At 41.4% G+C, this 19,668-nt stretch overlaps 2 protein-coding genes across 5 annotated transcripts in view; one reads left to right on the top strand and one right to left on the bottom strand.

Moving 5' to 3' along the window:
• Positions 1-9,551, top strand: part of LTK (leukocyte receptor tyrosine kinase) — a 97,310-nt gene extending 87,759 nt beyond the window's left edge. For all 3 annotated transcript variants that reach the window (XM_072865546.1, XM_072865547.1, XM_072865548.1), the window contains 6 exons: positions 1,923-2,020; positions 4,674-4,766; positions 5,380-5,481; positions 6,960-7,094; positions 7,436-7,526; positions 8,268-9,551. In XM_072865546.1, the coding sequence (XP_072721647.1) occupies positions 1,923-2,020; positions 4,674-4,766; positions 5,380-5,481; positions 6,960-7,094; positions 7,436-7,526; positions 8,268-9,041 (1,293 nt within the window). In that variant the 3' untranslated portion in view covers positions 9,042-9,551. The remainder of the gene's footprint in view (positions 1-1,922; positions 2,021-4,673; positions 4,767-5,379; positions 5,482-6,959; positions 7,095-7,435; positions 7,527-8,267) is intronic.
• A 4,645-nt stretch (positions 9,552-14,196) lies between these two features.
• ITPKA (inositol-trisphosphate 3-kinase A) overlaps positions 14,197-19,668 on the bottom strand; it is a 40,853-nt gene continuing 35,381 nt past the window's right edge. The window contains exons 6-7 of one of the 2 annotated variants that reach the window (XM_072864704.1): positions 19,344-19,415; positions 14,197-18,440 (exon numbers count right to left, since the gene is read on the bottom strand). In XM_072864704.1, the coding sequence (XP_072720805.1) occupies positions 18,237-18,440; positions 19,344-19,415 (276 nt within the window). In that variant the 3' untranslated portion in view covers positions 14,197-18,236. The remainder of the gene's footprint in view (positions 18,441-19,343; positions 19,416-19,668) is intronic. The other variant, XM_072864705.1, reaches the window with a different exon arrangement.

Here is a 19,668-nt window from a genome sequence, read left to right as displayed (position 1 = left end):
TACCACCTTTATAAAAAGCTGTCATGAGGGTTTTTGCAAATTATCTCTGTTTCTAATACTATATTGATGCCAACCAAGTACAGTCAATATTTGGATTAGTTTCAGTGTTCTTATAATGAATAGCTGATTCCAGATATGTCGTCTTGCTTCCTAACAGTGTGGTCCTGGGCACCTCTGTTAAATACTTATATATCTCTGCTTGAGTGGAGACTTCAAAAAAAAGAAGAGTTAGGCCTGATTCTACATTATTTCTTGTTGTATTGAGGTGCATATGCTGGCTGCCTACAGGGGCAGGAGGAGGCTGACTGATGCCTCATGTACTCCTATACCACATGATGCAGTTGCACAGCTTCTCCTCCACAGACACATACACCTCAAACAGTTATGACAATATAGCTTCATGTGTGTATACTCCTATGCTGGTATTAACATGTTGTTAAAAGATCAAGCTTAATGTCTTCCTCATACAGGAGTAAATATACTAATTAAATGCACTTACAGTGATATAACAGCACCCAGATGGAGGAGCTTGTATATCTTTATTTTTGGCATTTATAGTGAAAATGGTACAATTTCTGTGAGTAGATAAAGTCTGTGGGCAGCAGAGAATAATAAATACTCTTATTTGAATATTACGTATAGTTGTAATGTAAAGAACAGTTATTTTTTAAATATCATGTGAAAACAAACCTGCTGCTATGTTTGCTGGTATGCTAGCAAATAGCAAATACAATAGTTGAAGTCCCCTTAGTACTCAAAAAAATGTCCCTGTACACCTCTTCTGAAAACAGAACTAGCCCGATCGTTCATGTATTTCATGACAAGTTTCCCTGGCTGCAAAGAAAATGCATGTCCATCGCAGTCTTCTGACAGAGGGATCCCAGAGCAGAGATAAGGTCTGGAAGTCTGTGGTTCTATTTCTCCTCCTTGCTCTTCATTTCCTCTCCAGAAATGCCTACTTTATAACTATAATAATTCTCCCTGGCAGATGTCCAAGAGCTTTGTACGATAATTTGCCTAGCCAACAAAAATAGTGCTCAATGGCTGTAGCGTATGTTATGTGGTTTGAGCATGAGAAATTACAGCGATAACGGCGTCCAGAAACAAAAGCAGCTTTAAAAAGAAGAATTTATTTGATACCCCTTGGGCTTTTGATCAGCAGTGTAGTAATTTCTCTCCACCCTTCCCGAGAGCTATACAGAAGTTCCTGGAGAAAGACCAAGGAAATTTCCCTATGGGGAAATAAATGATGGGATGAAAATAAGCAGGACTCCTGGATAAAGACTTCTTTATTGTTCTTAGTTAGGGAAGTGCAGATGGTGAAGGGCTAGTACCAGTCCTGGAGTCCTGTGGTGAAGCATCCCTTTTTACATACTGCTCCTGAGGGTAATCTCTGTTATTCCACAAGAACAGATAAGTTGATGAATGCTGACTGCTGGTGCAGAGATGTGCACTTGTGCATCTTTTCTCTCTCTCTGAGTTCATGTGCTAATTTCTGTTGATAATTTATTAACTCACTCTTTAAAAGTGACTGGGGCTTTTTCTCTCCCATCTCACCTTTTAAACCTGCTTGTCTTTTGATTTCACAAAGTCCAACACCAGTAGAGAATAGTTATCTCCCGCCCCTTTTACTAGGCTATTCAAGCCAGGTCAGAAATCTCTCTCCAGCTTGCACTTATGCACTGTGCTCAGGAGAAGTGAAATCTTCTGAAAGGTTTTTGGCTTAAATAAGAGTTTACTGATTTGCTAACTCTTTACTTTGATCTGCTTATGTTCCTCTTCGCTCCTGTCTCATTTAAACTTTCCCCCACCCTGTACGTATGTCTCTCCCATTCCCTTCTTCTGCCCCTCTCTGATTATCCCCTGCCTGAACTTCTACTCCACTATTCTTCCCTTACCGTTTTCTGTGTGTCCTTTCCCAGAATCAGCCATCCACGCTAACAATGCAGGACCTGCTGAACATAGCTAGGGATATTGCCTGCGGCTGTAAATACCTGGAAGAGAATCATTTCATCCACAGGTGAGGAGAAACAGTCCCTTCTGGTGTATCTCAAGGTGCATGAAGCTCACACAGCTTCTATTGGCAGTGGATTAGACAGAACTAATCTCCAGGGCCGAGACAGCGATTTCCTCTACCAATACAGGCCTGTGCTTAGATATCCGGGCTGGTCTCGCTGTTTTTTGGCAGGAGTTAGGTTCTGCACTGTTCTTTGCACTGCTGGGGAGAAAGGAATCTTCTCTTTGCTGTGAACGTTTTCAAGTGTTAATTTTCAGGTGCCTACAATGTAGACACATTTGAGATTAGCCCTGTAGTCCACTAGATGGTAGTGTCACTCTGTGTTAGCTTTTAAGACAATAAGGTATCATTTCTCTCTTTTCTGATCTCCCTATCTTGACTTAATGTTTTCCGTATCCCCTCAGTACAGGACAGCCCATCATATTTGACCTATTGACTACAGAAGGGTAGAACAGGGATAATAGGAGGTAAAAGCACAACTCTAAGGCTTCCTTCGCAGCTCAGTGGCTGACCTGCTGTGTGGTCCTGGGGAGCCCATACTTGTCTGTTCACATCTCTTTTTCCTCTTTTGTAGAGCAAAAAAAAATATTGATATGGCAGGCTTCAAATAAGAATAAAAGATTATAGAAGAGGTAAAGGTTATTATAGGTAGCCTTTAAAATTCCTGGTTGGATATTGGGCTCCTTTGCTTCTGATTAAAGTTGTTTCAGCTCATAATGTTCCCAGGCATAGCATGCAACTGAATTGCTTCCTGAACTCCATGAACTCCATGTTGAGTTCAGCCCTTGTTTGTAAAGGAAAGCAGTGGCCTGCACACAAGAGGGTGACACAGGCTCTAAACCGACATGCAGCTTGGAGTTATGCAAGTAGACAACTGATTCACACACATGCACAAGCACGTGTACGTGCGCATGACATTGCACAGAGCAAAGAGGCAGAGCTAGGCAAGGGTGAGTAGAGACTGGAGAAAATGAGGGAAGCAAGTGGCAAGCAGCAATTGGAGCAAAAAGCCATGAGACTGAGATATGGAGTATGTTATGGCTTTATGATTAGAGCATCTGAGGCAGTTTCCAGTCTCCTTTATATTGGAACAATAAATAAGTTCCTTTGAAAAAAAGGATTAGAGTTTTCTGTCATTAAAGAGCAGTAAGAGCATGCAACAAGTTTTAGCTCTTGGATCTCTTCATAAGTACGTGAGAGTTTGCATATTCTAATTGGAAACTTCAGAGTTAATTGCTACAGCATTCTTTTTAAAAATCTTTACTGTAATAGTAATATCCTTCATCAACCTCCACCCACCCTCATCTATTCAATTTACAATAAGGGCCAATTTTTGCTTGTGCTGCAAGAAGTCCAATAGAAACTCAACAGAAATTTTATCCACAAGTATTTTATAAAACCAATTTTCTTTTCTCCTGTCAGGTAGATGTTCCCTGGTGTTCTTATCATATGTCACTGAGCCCAGCAGTCATCACATAAAGCTTCTAACATTTATGTCAACAAATGGACAGGCCAGCTGTGGTTGCTCAAGACCAATCTCCATTTCAGGAGAGAAATGGAGGAAACTAGTGCTTGGCACTCTTGACAGCAGCATATCACTTTTAAAAAAACTCTCTGGGTCAGTTTTTACACTGTTAGATGTCTAGTATAAGCAACCTGGGAACAGACTCGTTTTGTTTTAGCCAGCAATTCAGGAAATCAGTATAGAAGGAATTTCGTTCCAGTTCTGTATTAGTATTTGTTAGTGATGTCAGTATTACTTAGAGTGGGTTGGGAAGGGAAGAAGGTTATCATTACAGATAACAGGTATCCTAGGGGGAAATGGTAGTGCAGTGGGGTTGTGAAGATGTCACTAAGGGCAGGTCTTGCATCTAGGAGTCACAGCTCATGATGGAGGAGAAAGCTGAGCTTGACTTCTAAATCCTGAGGGATTTTTCAAGGCTGGCAGTGGGAAGAAACATATGAGTTGCTCAAGGAGCTCATTTTTCTTGGCAGTCAACAGGACCCCCACAGTGCTATGATTTTTAATGAGTTTCTTTTCAGAATGCGTATTTAAAATGAACACAAATCCTTCAATCTTGGCCATGCAGTCATCACTGCCATTTGTCACAAGCTAAACCTGCAGCCAGCAAACGGCTGCTCCCATATGTAGCTTTGCTTGGTTCCACAGGAGATAGCTAGAAGCAACAAAGCAACAGTTTACCGAATCTGGTCCTACATTGACTTTTCAAGCAGTTTACTAAGACTACCTAATAGCATCACATCTGTAACTGATGGAGACGCTGCTGAGATGCCACTCTTTAAAAAAAATAGAGCAAGAAAGAAGTCTGTCATAATGTGGTTGAAGCAAAAGAGGTTGGATCTGTCCCTGGTCTGATACTGACCATGTTTTCTGCCTTAGTGAAAGGAGATGGGAGTGGGGAATGCTTGGAAAACACTGGGTAGAAAATGTAATGTAAATGCCATTTAAGAATTGTGGTTAATAAAAATGATAATGTAGCTAGCATTATTTCTTGTTTTTAATAAGGCTCTTCTCATTTGTGTAAAGATGACTCAACTAAGACTTGCAGGCCTGGGTCTAATGTTCTTTCTTTATTCCTTTAGCTACTTATGAGTTTAGAATTAGAATTAATAATTTTTTTTTTTTTTTTTAAAGAGATATAGCTGCAAGGAATTGCCTTTTGACCTGCACTGGAGCAGGACGAATAGCCAAGATTGGTGATTTTGGGATGGCCAGGGATATTTACAGGTAAGTGAAAGGCCATTTCAGTCCTACGAATAACTCGGTAATCTGTATCATTTTGACCAGTTTGAACTGTCTCATGGAATGTGAGGCAGTGGAACCATCCATTATGTGTCTGAGTTTGATTTACCAGTTAACTAACTGGCGTTAACAGACTGTAAATTAACACATCTATGCCTACTAGCCAATACACTTCAACTGTGTTTATTCCAGACTGGGCCCCAGGGAACACTGCAAACACATGTGGACACTAAACCAAGCACAGGCAAATTTATTAGCTAGTTGATCTTAAATAATCTTAAATTAAAAAAAAAACAAACCATAAACTGAGAATTATGATGTCAAGAAGACTTGCTGCATCAGCACCCTGTGCAAAGCATTGGCAAATTTGATGTCTTCAGCTGTATACCTACAACATCCTCAGTTTCCATCCCAGTTGCAAAGAGGGTATAAAATATTGCTTCAATACACTATTTGCGTTGGTGACTTTTCCTTTTTCTCACTTGGCCCCCATTGCCGCATGCAATTCCTAGTTGCTGTTGCTGTGGTGATAAGATCTTTTATATATCTGAGCCCTTTCAGACTGTGTGACATTTTCCATGTGTTTTATCTTTCCCAGAGCAAGTTACTACCGCAAGGGAGGAAGAGCCATGCTTCCTGTCAAGTGGATGCCACCAGAAGCTTTTCTAGAGGGCATCTTCACTTCCAAGACTGATACCTGGTAACAAATGTCTTTTAATCACTTCTGCCACTCAGTGATAAGGGTCAAGAAATGTACCGCTCAAGAAAAAAATGTCTGCTCAGCAGGAACCTTAAAAAAAGTCAGAATTTCCCAGAAAAATATTATCAGTCTATCCTCTGCATTCAGTAGAAGCACGGCTAAAGAATTCTGAATAAGAATTAAAAAATCTAATGTAAATGGAGGTAATAAAAATTCGCTATACCTAAATGTAGAGTACCATATAAAGGCAATCACAAAGTGAAAAGAGAAAGCAGTTTAGATTCCCAAGAAGTCTCAGTTAAAAATCCAGACAAATACCATCAGACACTTCTCTCAACCCTCAGTATCTGCCACTCAGTTTCTATCAGTGACGAGGCCTGATTATGTATCTTGTAAATGACTCTCTCTGTACCACCCAGGATTACTCTTTTGTATAATTTTTTTCTGTTGTATATAAAATGACAGCAGATTTAATCAGAATTCCTTGCTGGTTGCTGAGGAAACAATATTTATATATTGATTCCTCATGTAACTTGATCTTTCTTTAAAATAAGCACCCCCTCAACAGTAGCACATTCATGCACAGGTGCTGGGGAATGGAAGCTTTCCAGTTGCTTAAGAACACCTCTCTCCCTCTACAGTAGATTCTTCAATATACTGTACTGAGACATTCCCTTAAATGCCACACTGACCCAGTTTCCTGAAGTTGTTAGTGATGCCAGAAGACAAGGGATTGCTTATCAGCACCTAACTGTGAGCAGCCAGTACTAAATATTTTGAAGGAAAGTGCTACAGTTGCTGTAATAGGCTAATAGGCTATAACACACATAAGTAACACGCGTGTATTAGAAATTTCTTCCACCTTTGCAGCAAATAGTGACTCTTAAAATTCTGACCCTGCTGAAGTCCTGGCAGAACCCTCTTGACTCCCGTGGGTCTAAGTCATACGTTATTTTGAGTGGCATTGCCTAACTGACCCGTGGATGTAAAAAAGGAGAGCAACCGTATCATGACAAAAAATAAATGCTGCTGCCTTTCAGTTTCACTGGATGTCTCTTACTTGATTTTATTCTTGAGCATCCTGTTCCCAAACACTGATTCAAACATCTTGAGTCTTCCCAAGTAAGGTAGGAATCTCCATGCCAGATCTAACAGTTCTTTTCAGTTAGACCATATATAGCAAGGGTGCTCTGGCATTTCCTGCTCTAGAAATAACAAATGCAGCAGAAAGAACAACTTCAAAGTTATTCAAATATTTTGAAACCTCTGCAAAGCTACTTTTGGAGCTTGAGCAAAGGTTTTAATTGATTGGGGTTTTTTATATCAAATTTGACTCATAATTGTGCTAATTGCACATTACTGTGGCTGGCCTACAGCTTCTAAAGGTTACTGCTGTGGTGTTACCTACACAGATTCATGCCAGGTTTGTGGAGCACAAATGAAATCTAATTGGTATTGTTGGCTGGTTTCTGACACAGGTCCTTTGGTGTGCTGCTGTGGGAGATTTTCTCTCTAGGCTACATGCCCTACCCTTGCAAAACCAATCAGGAAGTGCTGGAATTTGTCACCAGTGGAGGAAGAATGGATCCACCAAAAAACTGTCCAGGGCCAGTGTAAGTATTTCCTTACTCCCACAAGATAGTGGTTATCAAAGGCAACTAGACACCTTTAGTCAGGGAATGGTGATTGCCCCCAGTGTTAGGCGGGTATTACTGAATGTCTCTTGAGCCACTGCCTCTTGTATACAGCTTAGAGCACTATAGGATTTGCTTTAAGTAGTGGGCCCCTAACGGCTCAGGATCCAAGGGTGCAGAAATGACATGTCCACTTTTGCTCTCCTCCTTTGGGCCATGTACCGAATGCAGCTCCTCTGGACCCATGATCACTTCATACTGAAACACATTTTAGATAATTATCTTTCTTGATCGATACTTTTTTTTTTACTTATTTTAAGGTACCGGATCATGACACAGTGCTGGCAGCACAGCCCAGAGTATCGGCCAAACTTCTCCACCATCCTGGAAAGAATCAAGTACTGCACACAGGTATTGGCCTTTGGTATCCAAGTGGATGATGATAATCCATGGAATGCCAGCTATCCAAAGGCACTAGCTTTAGTGCCCAAAACAAGTGAAGAGTCTTGACAGGCGACTGATCTAATTACTTTCCCAATTGTGATGGTGCTGTTGGCTCAACTGCTCTTTTCATTTGGGTTTTCTGGTATCCGTCCTCACTCTCCCATCTTCAGCCCAAGCAAAATGAGATTATACTGTTCCTGTGCAAGTGGATGCTTTCAGCTCTCAGCTTGTTCAGTAGCAAAATGTCCTTCATTTTGTGATAGAAAGGTATTTAGAATCTCTTTCAAAATTCTGACCTTGTCTAATGTTGCTCGAAAGCCACAGCTGAATTGATATGGAGTGGAGGGGAGAATGAGATGGCATGGTGAGTTCACCAGCTGGTGGCATTTTACAGCTACAGGCCTGGATCCAGCCTCCTGAGGGAGAAATTATATACCAGTGACCCCCAGCTTAGCCACTGATTTCAATAAAGCACAGGCTCTGCTCAAAGTAAGCAAGTAAATGAGAGAGCATTTTTGCAAGTCCTAACAGCATGCGATATCCATATGGCACAGCACCTTGTATGACATGCAGGAGTATTGCCCACACCTGATGTCAGCCTCTGCCAAAAGCTTTTTTGCTCTCATAGCTATTTCTCTTAAAATCCAGGTGTGATAGTCACCATGGAGGTGCTCAGGGTGTAATAGATTTTTGTGTCTCTTTTTTCAGGACCCTGATGTGATCAACACTGAGCTGCCCATGGAGTGTGGCCCCACACCAGAGGATGAAGGGAGTACAGTCATGCGCCCAAACATTTCCAGTGGGATAGTGCCCCTGTTGGTAAGCCCTCCTCTCACACCACAGACAACGCCTAAAACACTGGACTCCCACCATGCTGGGCACAAACTTGTACAATGTCCACAAGAGCTACTGGTGGAGAACCTGAGCAACTGGACTGCTCGAGGGCCCAGCCTGCCATGCCTCAGTGATTTCAACAGTGGGTCCTGGTGCCAGCAGACCTCAAACCAGAAGTTGGAGCTCAGCAATCCACCAACCCACAGACTTAAAAACAAAACAAAAAATCTTTGGAACCCAACCTATGGATCATGGGTGCTAGAGAACATCTGTCACTTCAGCCCCAGCTCCAAGCTCAAAGCAACTCCAGAGCGGGAAGATTCGGGCTTTGATGGGAATTGCAGTTCTCCTAGCTCTCGGGCATCTCCAGCATCTCCAAGTCGAAGCAATGGCCCTCACCTGGATATCGGTGGGATTGAACTGATGAAACTCCAGACTTTCCCCTGCGGCAATGTAAATTATGCTTATGATGACCTGTGCTATAGCACTGACCACCAGCCATCAGCTTTGGGAGAGGTCAGAGCAGCTGTGCTAAGGAGCTCCAGTCTCCATAGAGATGAAAAGCCTTTCTATAAAACAGAGAAAACAGCAAGAGAGAGGGACTCTGGTCTGTCTTTGTCAGATGACCTGAGTGTTACTCCAGTATAACAGAAACAGTTCTTCCAAAGATCAGGGAATGTGTGTGTCTGGAACAACTGCTTCCTATTTCACTTACTTCCTCCATTTAAGTTCCTTCAGATGGGTGATGTTTCAACATCAGCAATGTTCTGCTTCCTCCTTCTACCTGCCAGATCCCCTGATTGTTAAAGATGGTAGCATTTCTGTCTCTGTCCATCAAATGTGTCCCACTGAACCAGCTTAGCAGTGGAGAACAATGGCATTGCTGCTCTGATTCAGAATACAATACTTAATGAAAGGACTCCTCCTCAATCTGCTCAGGTGAAAAGAAATGGACCTACCATCCGACCGCAGCATTTGGATGGAAATAATGACCAACACAGGTTGCGCTTCTTTCTGACTGAAGAAACCAAAAATGCATGCTGTGCCAGCAGCAACCAGCTTGCAAAGGCTGCTATATTCCCGAGAGCTTTTTACAGTCCTGATGACTTACTAATGATACTCATGCACTGTAAGCAAAGTAAATAAATAGCAGCCACATTTGCATCTGTTTTATTAGCAGACCCTGTGGAAAAACAGGAACACGAAGCTACTGCTCAAATTGGAAGCAGTAGGAAGGATGAAAAAAAATCCAGGCTCCTCTGAGCACGTGCTTTGAAAACAAGCAATGAAGGGGAAAACAAATTTACTATTTAAAAAAAAACAGTTGGTGGAGTTGATAGTTTCCCTTTGAATAGTGAAGGAAATGTGCTGCTTGCCTCATGGTGTTGCTTTCCGCAGCTCAGGCGTGGAAGGGGCACATGGTTTTTCAAGAAAGGGTGAGCTGCATAGGGTGATGAGAAATGAACTGTCTTTATCTTTTAATGGACTTTACTTGGGATGAACTTCATTTTTGTAAGTACTTTGATATTCAGAAGTAATTTCCTGTGCTATGTTGGTAAGCATTAAGCTGAGGTTCTCGGGTAACTAGTATTTGGCACTCTGGAGTTCTTCTTGGTTTTAATACCTACTCCTCTGTGGTAGAAATGAAGTAATGCAAGGGAGGGACAGAGTGAAGGGGAATCTAATACAATCACTACCTTACAGTGCCCTTTACACAGGAAGGTAGAATAGCTCAACCATTTAAGAAAGGTGTGTGAAGCCAAGTAATGATTTTAGCTGAGCAGGTCATCATTTCTTCTCACCTTCCAAGCATACAGACTTGCTGGTAAAGGTAGTTTTTTGTTTGGAAGACAGACAGCTCATTTCTAAGGCTTTCTTCTGTTGCTTAGGGTCTAAACTGATGTTTACTGGTTAAAGCCTGCAAAATAAGGAGACTGAAAAAGTAAATAATTTGGATTAAGCTCAAACAGTCTTGGAAGCATTTTGTCCTTGACCCACTCCTGAATGTTGCACTGCCAACCTATGGTGGCAAATTACATGCTGCCTTCATGTCTAATTAAGTTGTATGGTGAGATGTCAGTTGTAGACTCTGGTTCCTTTCTGAGGGAAGAGGTGCTCTGGTACAAGCTTCATGCTTAGCGATCAGCTGCATGTACAGTCTGAGGATGTGGGCTGTCAGGAGAGGGTTTGCTTTGACCACACAGACTTCCTGTCCTGTGTGTCATTCAGGGATGGACACTACTGAGATGTGGTACAGAAAAGCACAGAGTGCAGAGTGTGAATCCATCTTGAGTGAAATCCTTCTTCGGCTCAGGTTTATGCTTTGTTGGTCTGACTTTGTATCTGTTCCAAGCTTCCTATAGTTTTAGGCCGTTGGCTTTAGAAGGAATAGTTTTATATACTGTCATTTCCAGTCCTGAGTGGTGATGATGGCCACCTTTCAGCAATGACCCATATGGTATGGAAATAATTCCAAATCCATGTTGGGAGATGACAGGTGGTCAGAACAGAGGGGTCCCCCTGGGCATGGGCAAATTCCAGGAGTGGTGTGGGGACTGATGGGCTTAGTGACCGAAGGAGATGGTTGCCCTTGCCTCATGCCCTTCTTACCATTTCACCTTTGCTTTACCTCTCTGGCTTCTCTTCTGTTTAGCTCATTGCTTGTCCTGTCTTACATCCAGGAGCTGCTACTGCCCTGTTAGATGAGGCAGGAAAGCCCAGTTAGCAGGAAATGTTCTCATTCTTTCCTCTTGCAGAGGCTAACATTTTTTTGGTTGTGTTTCAGGCTGGCCACCTCTGGAACACGCTAGTCAAGAATAAATACATCTACTCTTAGCTAGTTGGAATAACACCAGCTCATCTTCAACATCCTTACCTTTTGGATTATGTTAGTCCTATGATTTATGCATGAGTAGTTTGTTTCCCCAAAGGTGAGCTATTAAACTGTCCAACAGTTGTGACTGGGCATCAGCAACTCAGCCCCTTCCTCCCTGCATATGCGATAAGGCCACAGCAGAGCGTGGTGATCCTAGTTCAGCTGCAGTGGATGTGATCCAGATCGTTTTCCAACCCTTGTTTGTAACAGGCTCTGTTCATGCTTTTGCAGGCCCATTATGACTCTGCTTTCAATTCTCCTTAGCCATCAGCACGGATGAGAAATTGGTGGTAGGGAGTGAAATACTGACTTGTTCAGAAGCCATGGGAAGTTAACTATACCACCTTTTCTTCCTGCAGACTTTTTATAAAGTAGCAGGCGCAAGACAGTTCTTCATTTTTTCACATGGAAATGACTATAAAACACCCTAAGATTCCAGTGAGAAGCAGGAAGGATCGCTGCAGTCCCTGTGGTTACCCAGCTTGAGCTGCCATTGTTTTCCCCATACACAGCACTTGCCTCAACTTAAGTAATGAATTTAGAAAGGCCAATAGTGATAAAACTAGATAAGCCATTGAAAAGTGAAGTGAGAGAAGAGCACAGTTCTATTACCAATGGCACAGGCAGTCCTGGCTGCAGCTATGCCTTCATTTTATAAATAAAATGCAAGTTCTTCAGTCCAGGACTTTGGGCAAATACCTGTTTTTACTGAATAGCTGCATCAAGGTACTTACTTGCAGGAAGAGCATAGACAAAGCTGAACTGAGCCAGAATAAAACTCCATCCTGCCCAGCATCTTATCTCTAAGAGTGACCAACAGTGGGGTGCTGAAGGTCAACTGTAAGATTATTTATTTCCTAGACATATTTTGCTGGTTTACAACAGCATGTAGCTCAGGGATGTACTGAGCCAGACACAGTGTCTTGTAATGAGACAGAACATGGAGCTGCACATACCAAATGGGTAATGAAAGAAAGAGCGAGGAATTTTAAAAGAATCTGCATTAGCAGCCTAAATTTTACATAAGCTCTTAACTTCCTCAAATGGAACTAAAAGTAAACAATCTTCTGTCAGCACAGTTGCCATGACTCTTTGACCTGTAACAGTTTTTCTGTGCGTATCTGATCTCTTGCTTTTAAAAACAGTCACAGATAATGAATTTTTAATTAATATCCTGGAGGAAATAATGCTAATATTGCTCCTGTTGTGATGCTGAAATGCTATATACTGTCCAAACCATATTATCTAAAAAGAAAAATAACAATCGCGATGACATATAGTACAATCTTCAGTCCTACAATTCTGAGACTGAAACTTACTGTTCAGTCACAGATTTCATAGTGCTCAATTGCTACCATTTCAAAATACAACTTGCTTGAAACTGTTTTTAAAGAAGGCATTTTTAGTGCATAATCAATGAGTTGAACCCATAGTGTCAAAATTAGATTACTTTGGCAATTGAAAGCCAAAACCCAATTTTGTTTCCTAGAGGAATGACGAGCTGGAGATCTGGGATTAATTCAGTCCAGTAATCCATGTGAAAAGTCTTCCAACACTTCCCCACTGGAGAATCAGCCATTCATAGGATTATTATAAACTGCTCTTCGTGCTGGGTGCCTGTCTTTTAACATGTTACCAGCTTGGTTTTAGATTTGTGTGAACAGAGTTGTTTTTTTTTTTCTTCTGGGCTCAGCATTAGTACTTTATGTTGCTTCATACAACCTCATACCTACATTTTAAAGAGCGGACTGGATAACAAAAGATGAAATAATAATGCAAATGTCAATTTGCCTTTCTCTGCTTTCTTTTCACATTTGTTGATATTCTTGCTTCTGATTTCTTTGTTATCTTTTCTCTCCTCAACTTAAGTGTGTTGTATCTTCATTTTCCCTTTAAAGAAACAGAATTTTTAACTGCACAGATTTAAGGTGTCCCCTTGTATCAGCCCTTTTCCTCAGACAAGTTCTCCACTGATTTGCCAACAGGCAGGTGTGTACTAAGAAAGCTTCACAAGTCTAAACAGTTATGGGCTTTTGCAGGTGTAATTTATTCCACCTCCAATACCCTCCCCCTACTTACCTGTAAGAAGAAAATGCTACTGCTGGGAGTACAGTTTTCCCCAATGTATTTGCATCTCCACAGCTGTGTTAGCCACAGACCGCACTTCCTCAGACCCTCGAGCAGCAGAGCTCTGCGAGACAGTTTCTCCTGCAGATGTGGCCATGCTCTCTCCTCCTGGCTGCCTACCCTTTTCAATCTTAGGTATGACATCACCAACATCTTCCTGTCTCGTCACATGACTTTTTCATTTAGTTGAATAGGTTTGGATTTGTCATTACCTCTGACCATGGCAGCACTTCTTTCCAACTTACCTTTCTGGGTGACTACTGTACATAAGTAGATTACATGGCTGCTTCTATGCAATTTAAAGCTGGACAAGTGTATACTTCTATATTTGCAACACAAAATAAAGAGACACTAATGGTGGCCATTTGTTTCCCTCTCTGCTAAGTACTCTGCACACAGGTAAGAGGAGACTCTCTTGCTGAGAAGCGTTGCCAGTCCTGGAGGGTTGACTACTTGTTCCCTGCTGCCACACAAAACTGCGCTGTGGAACAGTGAACTGCTCTGAGTCTGCCAAGTGCCTTTTCATGCACAATTTTTTGACATACTGTAGGCTATGAACTGAGATTTTTGAGACAGAGCTTACCTCGAAGGAAGCCGTCAAGCTTTGTCTGGATCACGTTCTAAAGTATCCAATGGGTTTTGGAACCAAGCTCCAACATTAGCTTCTAGATGTCTTAGAACGGGTTTTGTTTTAGGAAATGTTAGATGCTAAAGACTAAAAGCACAAGAAACACTGAAATAAATAGTTTTTGTCCCTTCCCTAAAGAAATGCTTGAAGAAAAGATTTTACTGTCCTGTGACCAAATCACAGTGGATGTCTTTTTCCTCCATTCTCATTTATTTAGTAGCGTACACACTTCAGAGTAACAAACACTCAACCAATACAGTCAATGTCAAAAGTGACCATGGTCAGCATTGCATTGTAGTGTTCAGAACGGATGCACTGTGGATGATACAGGCCATTTGATCTCAGTACCTTAAGAATAACAAATAATAACAACAGCAATACAGAAAAATAAAAAATAGCAAGAGCCCTCTGAGATACTTAAGGGTTTGGTCCAACTCCCATTGAAATCTTTCCCTATAATAGGAACTGGATCAGATGTTAAGTGAAATTCCCCCCTGTGTAAAATTGAGAGATTTGATTTTTACCACTTTGGTTAAATTGCATCCAAATTCACATCCTTGTGGGGCCCCAACACCCATAATTTTTAAACTTAGTTGATGTATCTCTTTGTGCATTTCTTTTTATATTGCACCTTCCTTCAAAGAATCTCACAGCATCTTGCAAGCAATAATGAAGGACAGCCTCACACCATTCCTGTGAGGTAAGTAGGTACTATTCCCATCTGTGAAGCGGGAGCAAAACTGAGGCCTAGGATATTTGTCCAAGGCCAAAAAACGAAGTCACTGACAAAGTTGAGGGAGAGAAGTCCTACTGCTGGATTCACACAGGAATGCAGCAGCTACAGCTGCATCTAACTAGTGAGTTTAAAGACCTTGGTGCCTAAGTCAGAGGTTAGCAGTTCAGCACCAAAGAGCCTCTGGGCCAGCATATCTTACCATGCTGTGGAAACACACGTGCTCTCAGTGTCTCTGGAGTGAGGCAATATCTCAGCGGAGGCATTAAAAACTACATTCTGGACTTGTATGTGAACAAGTACCTTGGTTATCATGCATCAGCTCTTCTATGTTACATGCCTGCGCAAAGGCATCATGTTGACCCTCTGGTAAATATAAGCTTATTCAAGGCAACTTACTCCACAGTGAAAGACGACTATGCTGCTTCCTCACACTAGCAAGTGAGTGTACACAGACAGGCACTCTGGGCCATCCGATGTGAATCAAGGTATCTAACTTACCCTGTGGTAGTTTGCTCACGAGCTCATACCCTCCAGCCCCTTAGAGCTCCATTGCAGTCCTACACTTGCAGTTTGCTAGTGAAAAGCTGCCTCCTTTTCTCCTTTCCCATAACAGCAGCAGCAGATTGTGGCTTCTTCCCTTCTAACCCCTTGGCAAGGCAAACGGCCATTTCAAAACTAACTTGCTAGAACTATTTCTCATCTAGAATGAGTTTCCAGACCAGGGTCTGCTACAGCAGAGGTTTTCTATTTTCCATTACCTTTTCACCTACTGCAGAGGAATGGATTATTCTCCATGTTTTCCCCCAAGACCACATACTGCAAACCATCCAGGTGCTAGCAGCAGTTGGTTTTTTTGAAGCTACTGGTACCATGTTGCTTCTAGTTCTCCTTTAGAACTGGACAGTCATTCTAAAAGTTTGTCTCAAATTCTCAACTGACATTTGAGCATCAACTTTTACCCTCTAAATTTCCCCTCTAGAAAATAAGTTACACTGGTGCAAGAGATTCACATATGTGGTGACAGGAAAAAGAAATTTAACTCCGAATATTAATTAGGCAAATTACTAATGAATTCTATCACATTAACAGTCTCATTTCTAACTTTTCTAATTTTTTTTTATTATTATGGTAGGACTGCTTGCAATTGCAGACTCATAGAAAAGGTATTGTTATTAAAGTCCTCCCCTGTGAGACCTATTTACTTCCTATTCTCCTTAAGCACTGCTAACCAATGGCTTACCTGTTGGCTGCAGGAAAGGAGGAAGACTTTTTTTTTTTTTAATTGTATGAAATTCACCACAGATTAATTTGTCATCTCATAGCAATTCAAAAGTTAGGAGGCATCTGGAATGTTAATATCTGTGCTCTCTATTGAAGGCTCGCTGTCACTTAAAAAAAAGTGTAAACCCTCTGAAACATTTAAGTGGAAAATTCATTAACATACTATCATGAAAATAAAACTGAGAGGGACTCTGGGAGGCCACAGAAGTAGTCTGAATTTACAGTGAACTGCAAAAATAATTACCAGTTTCAAACAAGTTCTGTTTCAGGAAAATGTTTCCACATGTCATTACTTCCTACAGAATACCCACTCTATATCATCTAACTTTTAGGTCACAAATGAGCTTGAATTTTTAATACTGGTGTTTTGTTTAGAGGCAACAAAAAAAGTTTTAAATCTGACTGATCTCTTAGTACAGTAGTGTGTTATCTAAAGTAACTCCTTTTAGAAATTATTTTAGGCTGTTCAATTCTAATTATAAATGTTATAGATACATTTTGTTCCAGATCTAGATGCTACAGTCTTTTTTTTTTTTCTCATGATCACAATTACTATTGAAATAGCAGTTTCCCAAAGCATGGAGTCACTTTCATATATCCTAAAGTTCTCAGAATCTCTTTTGAACACAGGACACTGGCAAAAGACAGCAGTTTCTGATCAATGTGCATTACCAGCTCTAGATGTTGAAAGGGGATTAACAATCAAATAGTAATATAAGTCTCTTCCTCATTTTGAAAACTGCATCATCACATTATTAATGTTAAAACCTGGAATGTGAGTGAACATGTGAATACTGATAGTATTTATACTGCTAGTATTTAAAGAACTGTTCAAGTGACTAGAAGCAACCAACAGAGAAGGTATGTGAAGCCATTACAAAAAATGAATTCAGTCTTTCTTGATTTTAACCTAAACACTGTGAATTTTCTGTGGCTGCGTCTGGGCCACAGCAAAAGAAGAATGAACCACAGATGGTTCTGTGATTTCAGATGGGGACTAGGAGATGTGATATATTGACATTCCTTCCCCCAAACTGCCCTGAGTTAACAGCTGATACCTTGGAGGAAGGATGCCTGGGAATTATCTCACAATTAGTGTAATGCTGTGAATGCAGAAACATTACCTTCCTGATTGCTGCGCCAGTCTATACATTTAAGTGGCAGCATCATATTTGGGAACAGGCCAAGAAGTCACATGCATTAGGAGACAGTCAAACCATAATCTTAAGAGATGACATTGGTTGCTGGCTACTAGTGCGAGCATGTGTGTGCACGTGTGCAGGGGTTTTATCTTTAAAAATAAACAAGCCTTGAAAAAACCCCTTAGTTCCCTGGTCTGTGTTTGAGAGAGTCATTACTGATTTTCAGAACTGCAGTTCAGCTGCAAGAGGCCAAACTTGCCAAGTTAGGCACTTTTCCAACAGCCCACCCAGTCTGAAAGTCAAATTTTTTTGGAGATAATAGGCTGCTATTCTCTCCCTAGAGTATTTGTAATCTCCTGAGAGGCTACAGAAAAACAAAGGCTGTTCTTGGATAGAAGTGAATCAAGGCTAGGGTAGGGAAGAGGAGGAATGGTCAACAGCAGTTACCACATCCAGCCCCTACAAACTACTGTCTCCCTTTGCTCCAGGTTTCTTGTGATTATCATCCATTTCCACCTTGTGCACACTGTAACACAATGCAGCAGGAGTTGCTGGTCCTACCTATAGTGTACACAGGAGAAAGGAGACTTGGAATTTGGGGGGCGGGGGGGGGGAACCAACACTCTTGCTGGTTTCAGAACTACGCAGTTCCCTGAAAAATTGTTATTCCTACCCCGAATCCCCACGCACTTGCTCTGGTTCACCAAGAGGTAATCTGGAGTCCCATCTGTTTGCCAGAAATCAGAACCATTCTGGTTTACAATACAGATCTCTTGACTCATGCTGGTGTGATTCCTGAGTACGGAGATCTTCATTTTCTGAGGACCAGTCTGAAGTTAGGCTGGTGCAATACAGACCAATCTGGAGTTATTTAAGTTCATAGAGGGCCGATGCAAAGTCATTTTGATGACTAACTTCTGGGTTCTGGATGCAGCTCCCTCTGCACTGATGACCTCAGGAGTTTGGAGGGAGTTAAAGGTTTCCTTCTAACTGAGTGATCCCAGTAGAGCAGAAAGTTACAAAGCAGCCCTGCAAGTTTTGTGCTATTCTCAACTCATCTTTCAGTGATGTTTTCCAAGATGCCAATCAAATTGTCCAATCCCAACAAGTACCCATCCTCCCTGTTGCCTTCTTGCCAGGGGATCCTGTGATCCAGTGTCTGCCCATCAGGGAGAAGGGTGGTCTTTCCAAAATCGATCAGCCACACATTGGCATTCCCACTGCCATCATGTACAAAAAGTAGTGAACTTCCAACGACCTGGAAGACAGATTGAGATGATGTGGTTAAAAACACATCTTTAGCTCTCCCCCATCACTTAAACGCTTCCCGCTAAGAAGATTACCTCCTCGGATGACCTTTCACCTGTGACCCAACAGACTTTTGGGCTGCACTTATGCATTGACAATTTACATGCCCAATCTGCATAACCATATCAATGAGTAATGTATAAAATGGGCCTGTAGATGGGAAAAGGGACCCAGTAGACAAAGGGAAGAAAAGCAATTCTCCAGCTCACTTGGCAGCAGGTGTCAATTTCAGCAATTCAGCAAAAGCCAGTGACTACTTTCAAAGTCAAACCATGACCCATGATTAACAAAAATGCCTCTAGTGACAAGAAGAAATCAACAAGGTAAAATAAAATGTCTGATCTCAAAATCTTAAGCTGTAACAAATAGAACTTACAATGCTAATGATGCCTTCTCCACAGCAAAGCATACAAGGAGAACATATAGAGTGGAATTATACAATGTTTCAACATAAATCCAGTATAACTAATAAAGTCTTCATTGTCAAACTACAACTGAGTGCTACTGTACCAAATGCAAGCTTCCACATTAACATTCCCCCATAAAGATTCCCCCTGGAACACACTGAGATTAGAGAACCCATGTGAAACTGGTACTCATAAACCATTCCCTGCAGTGGCCCAGAGCTGTAAGTGCTGGGATGTTATAAAGATGGGAGGATTTATTATTCCTCAAGTGGTTTAATCTTCTGTATCATTGTGATGGAGGCTTTCAAGTATCTGCGTTGTTAACATATACTAGTTTTCTTCTATTACAAACTCCTTTCTACTAATACAGCAGGCTATTCTGAAGTACATCTGAATGACCAAACGAAGCAGCAATGCACTTCCACAGCATTACACTCACTGCTCACCTCATGTCGCTTGAAGAAGTCTGAGGATTCAAGAATGATCTGAATTTCCTGCAGACGCTTGAGGTATTTTTTCTGGAGGAAGAGGAGAAAAAAAAAAAACCACGCCAAACCCATAAACATTTAAGTAAAGAATGAGTGAAGATACGCTGTTTACAAGAGTCAATATAATGAAGAGATCATGTTAATTTTAGGCTAGAGGACCTTCAAAACAACAGGTTCATCATTTGAAAGTCAATCTGAAAATACACTTCAACAGGCTTTCATAGTGAATGAACAGACTGGAGTTCCTCTGCTGCATGTGTTACACCAAGCATACTTATCTGTC

The sequence above is a fragment of the Ciconia boyciana genome, chromosome 6 (assembly GCF_034638445.1).
Source record: "Ciconia boyciana chromosome 6, ASM3463844v1, whole genome shotgun sequence".
Classification (NCBI taxonomy): domain Eukaryota; kingdom Metazoa; phylum Chordata; class Aves; order Ciconiiformes; family Ciconiidae; genus Ciconia; species Ciconia boyciana.
This window is presented reverse-complemented; position numbering and strand designations above follow the sequence as displayed.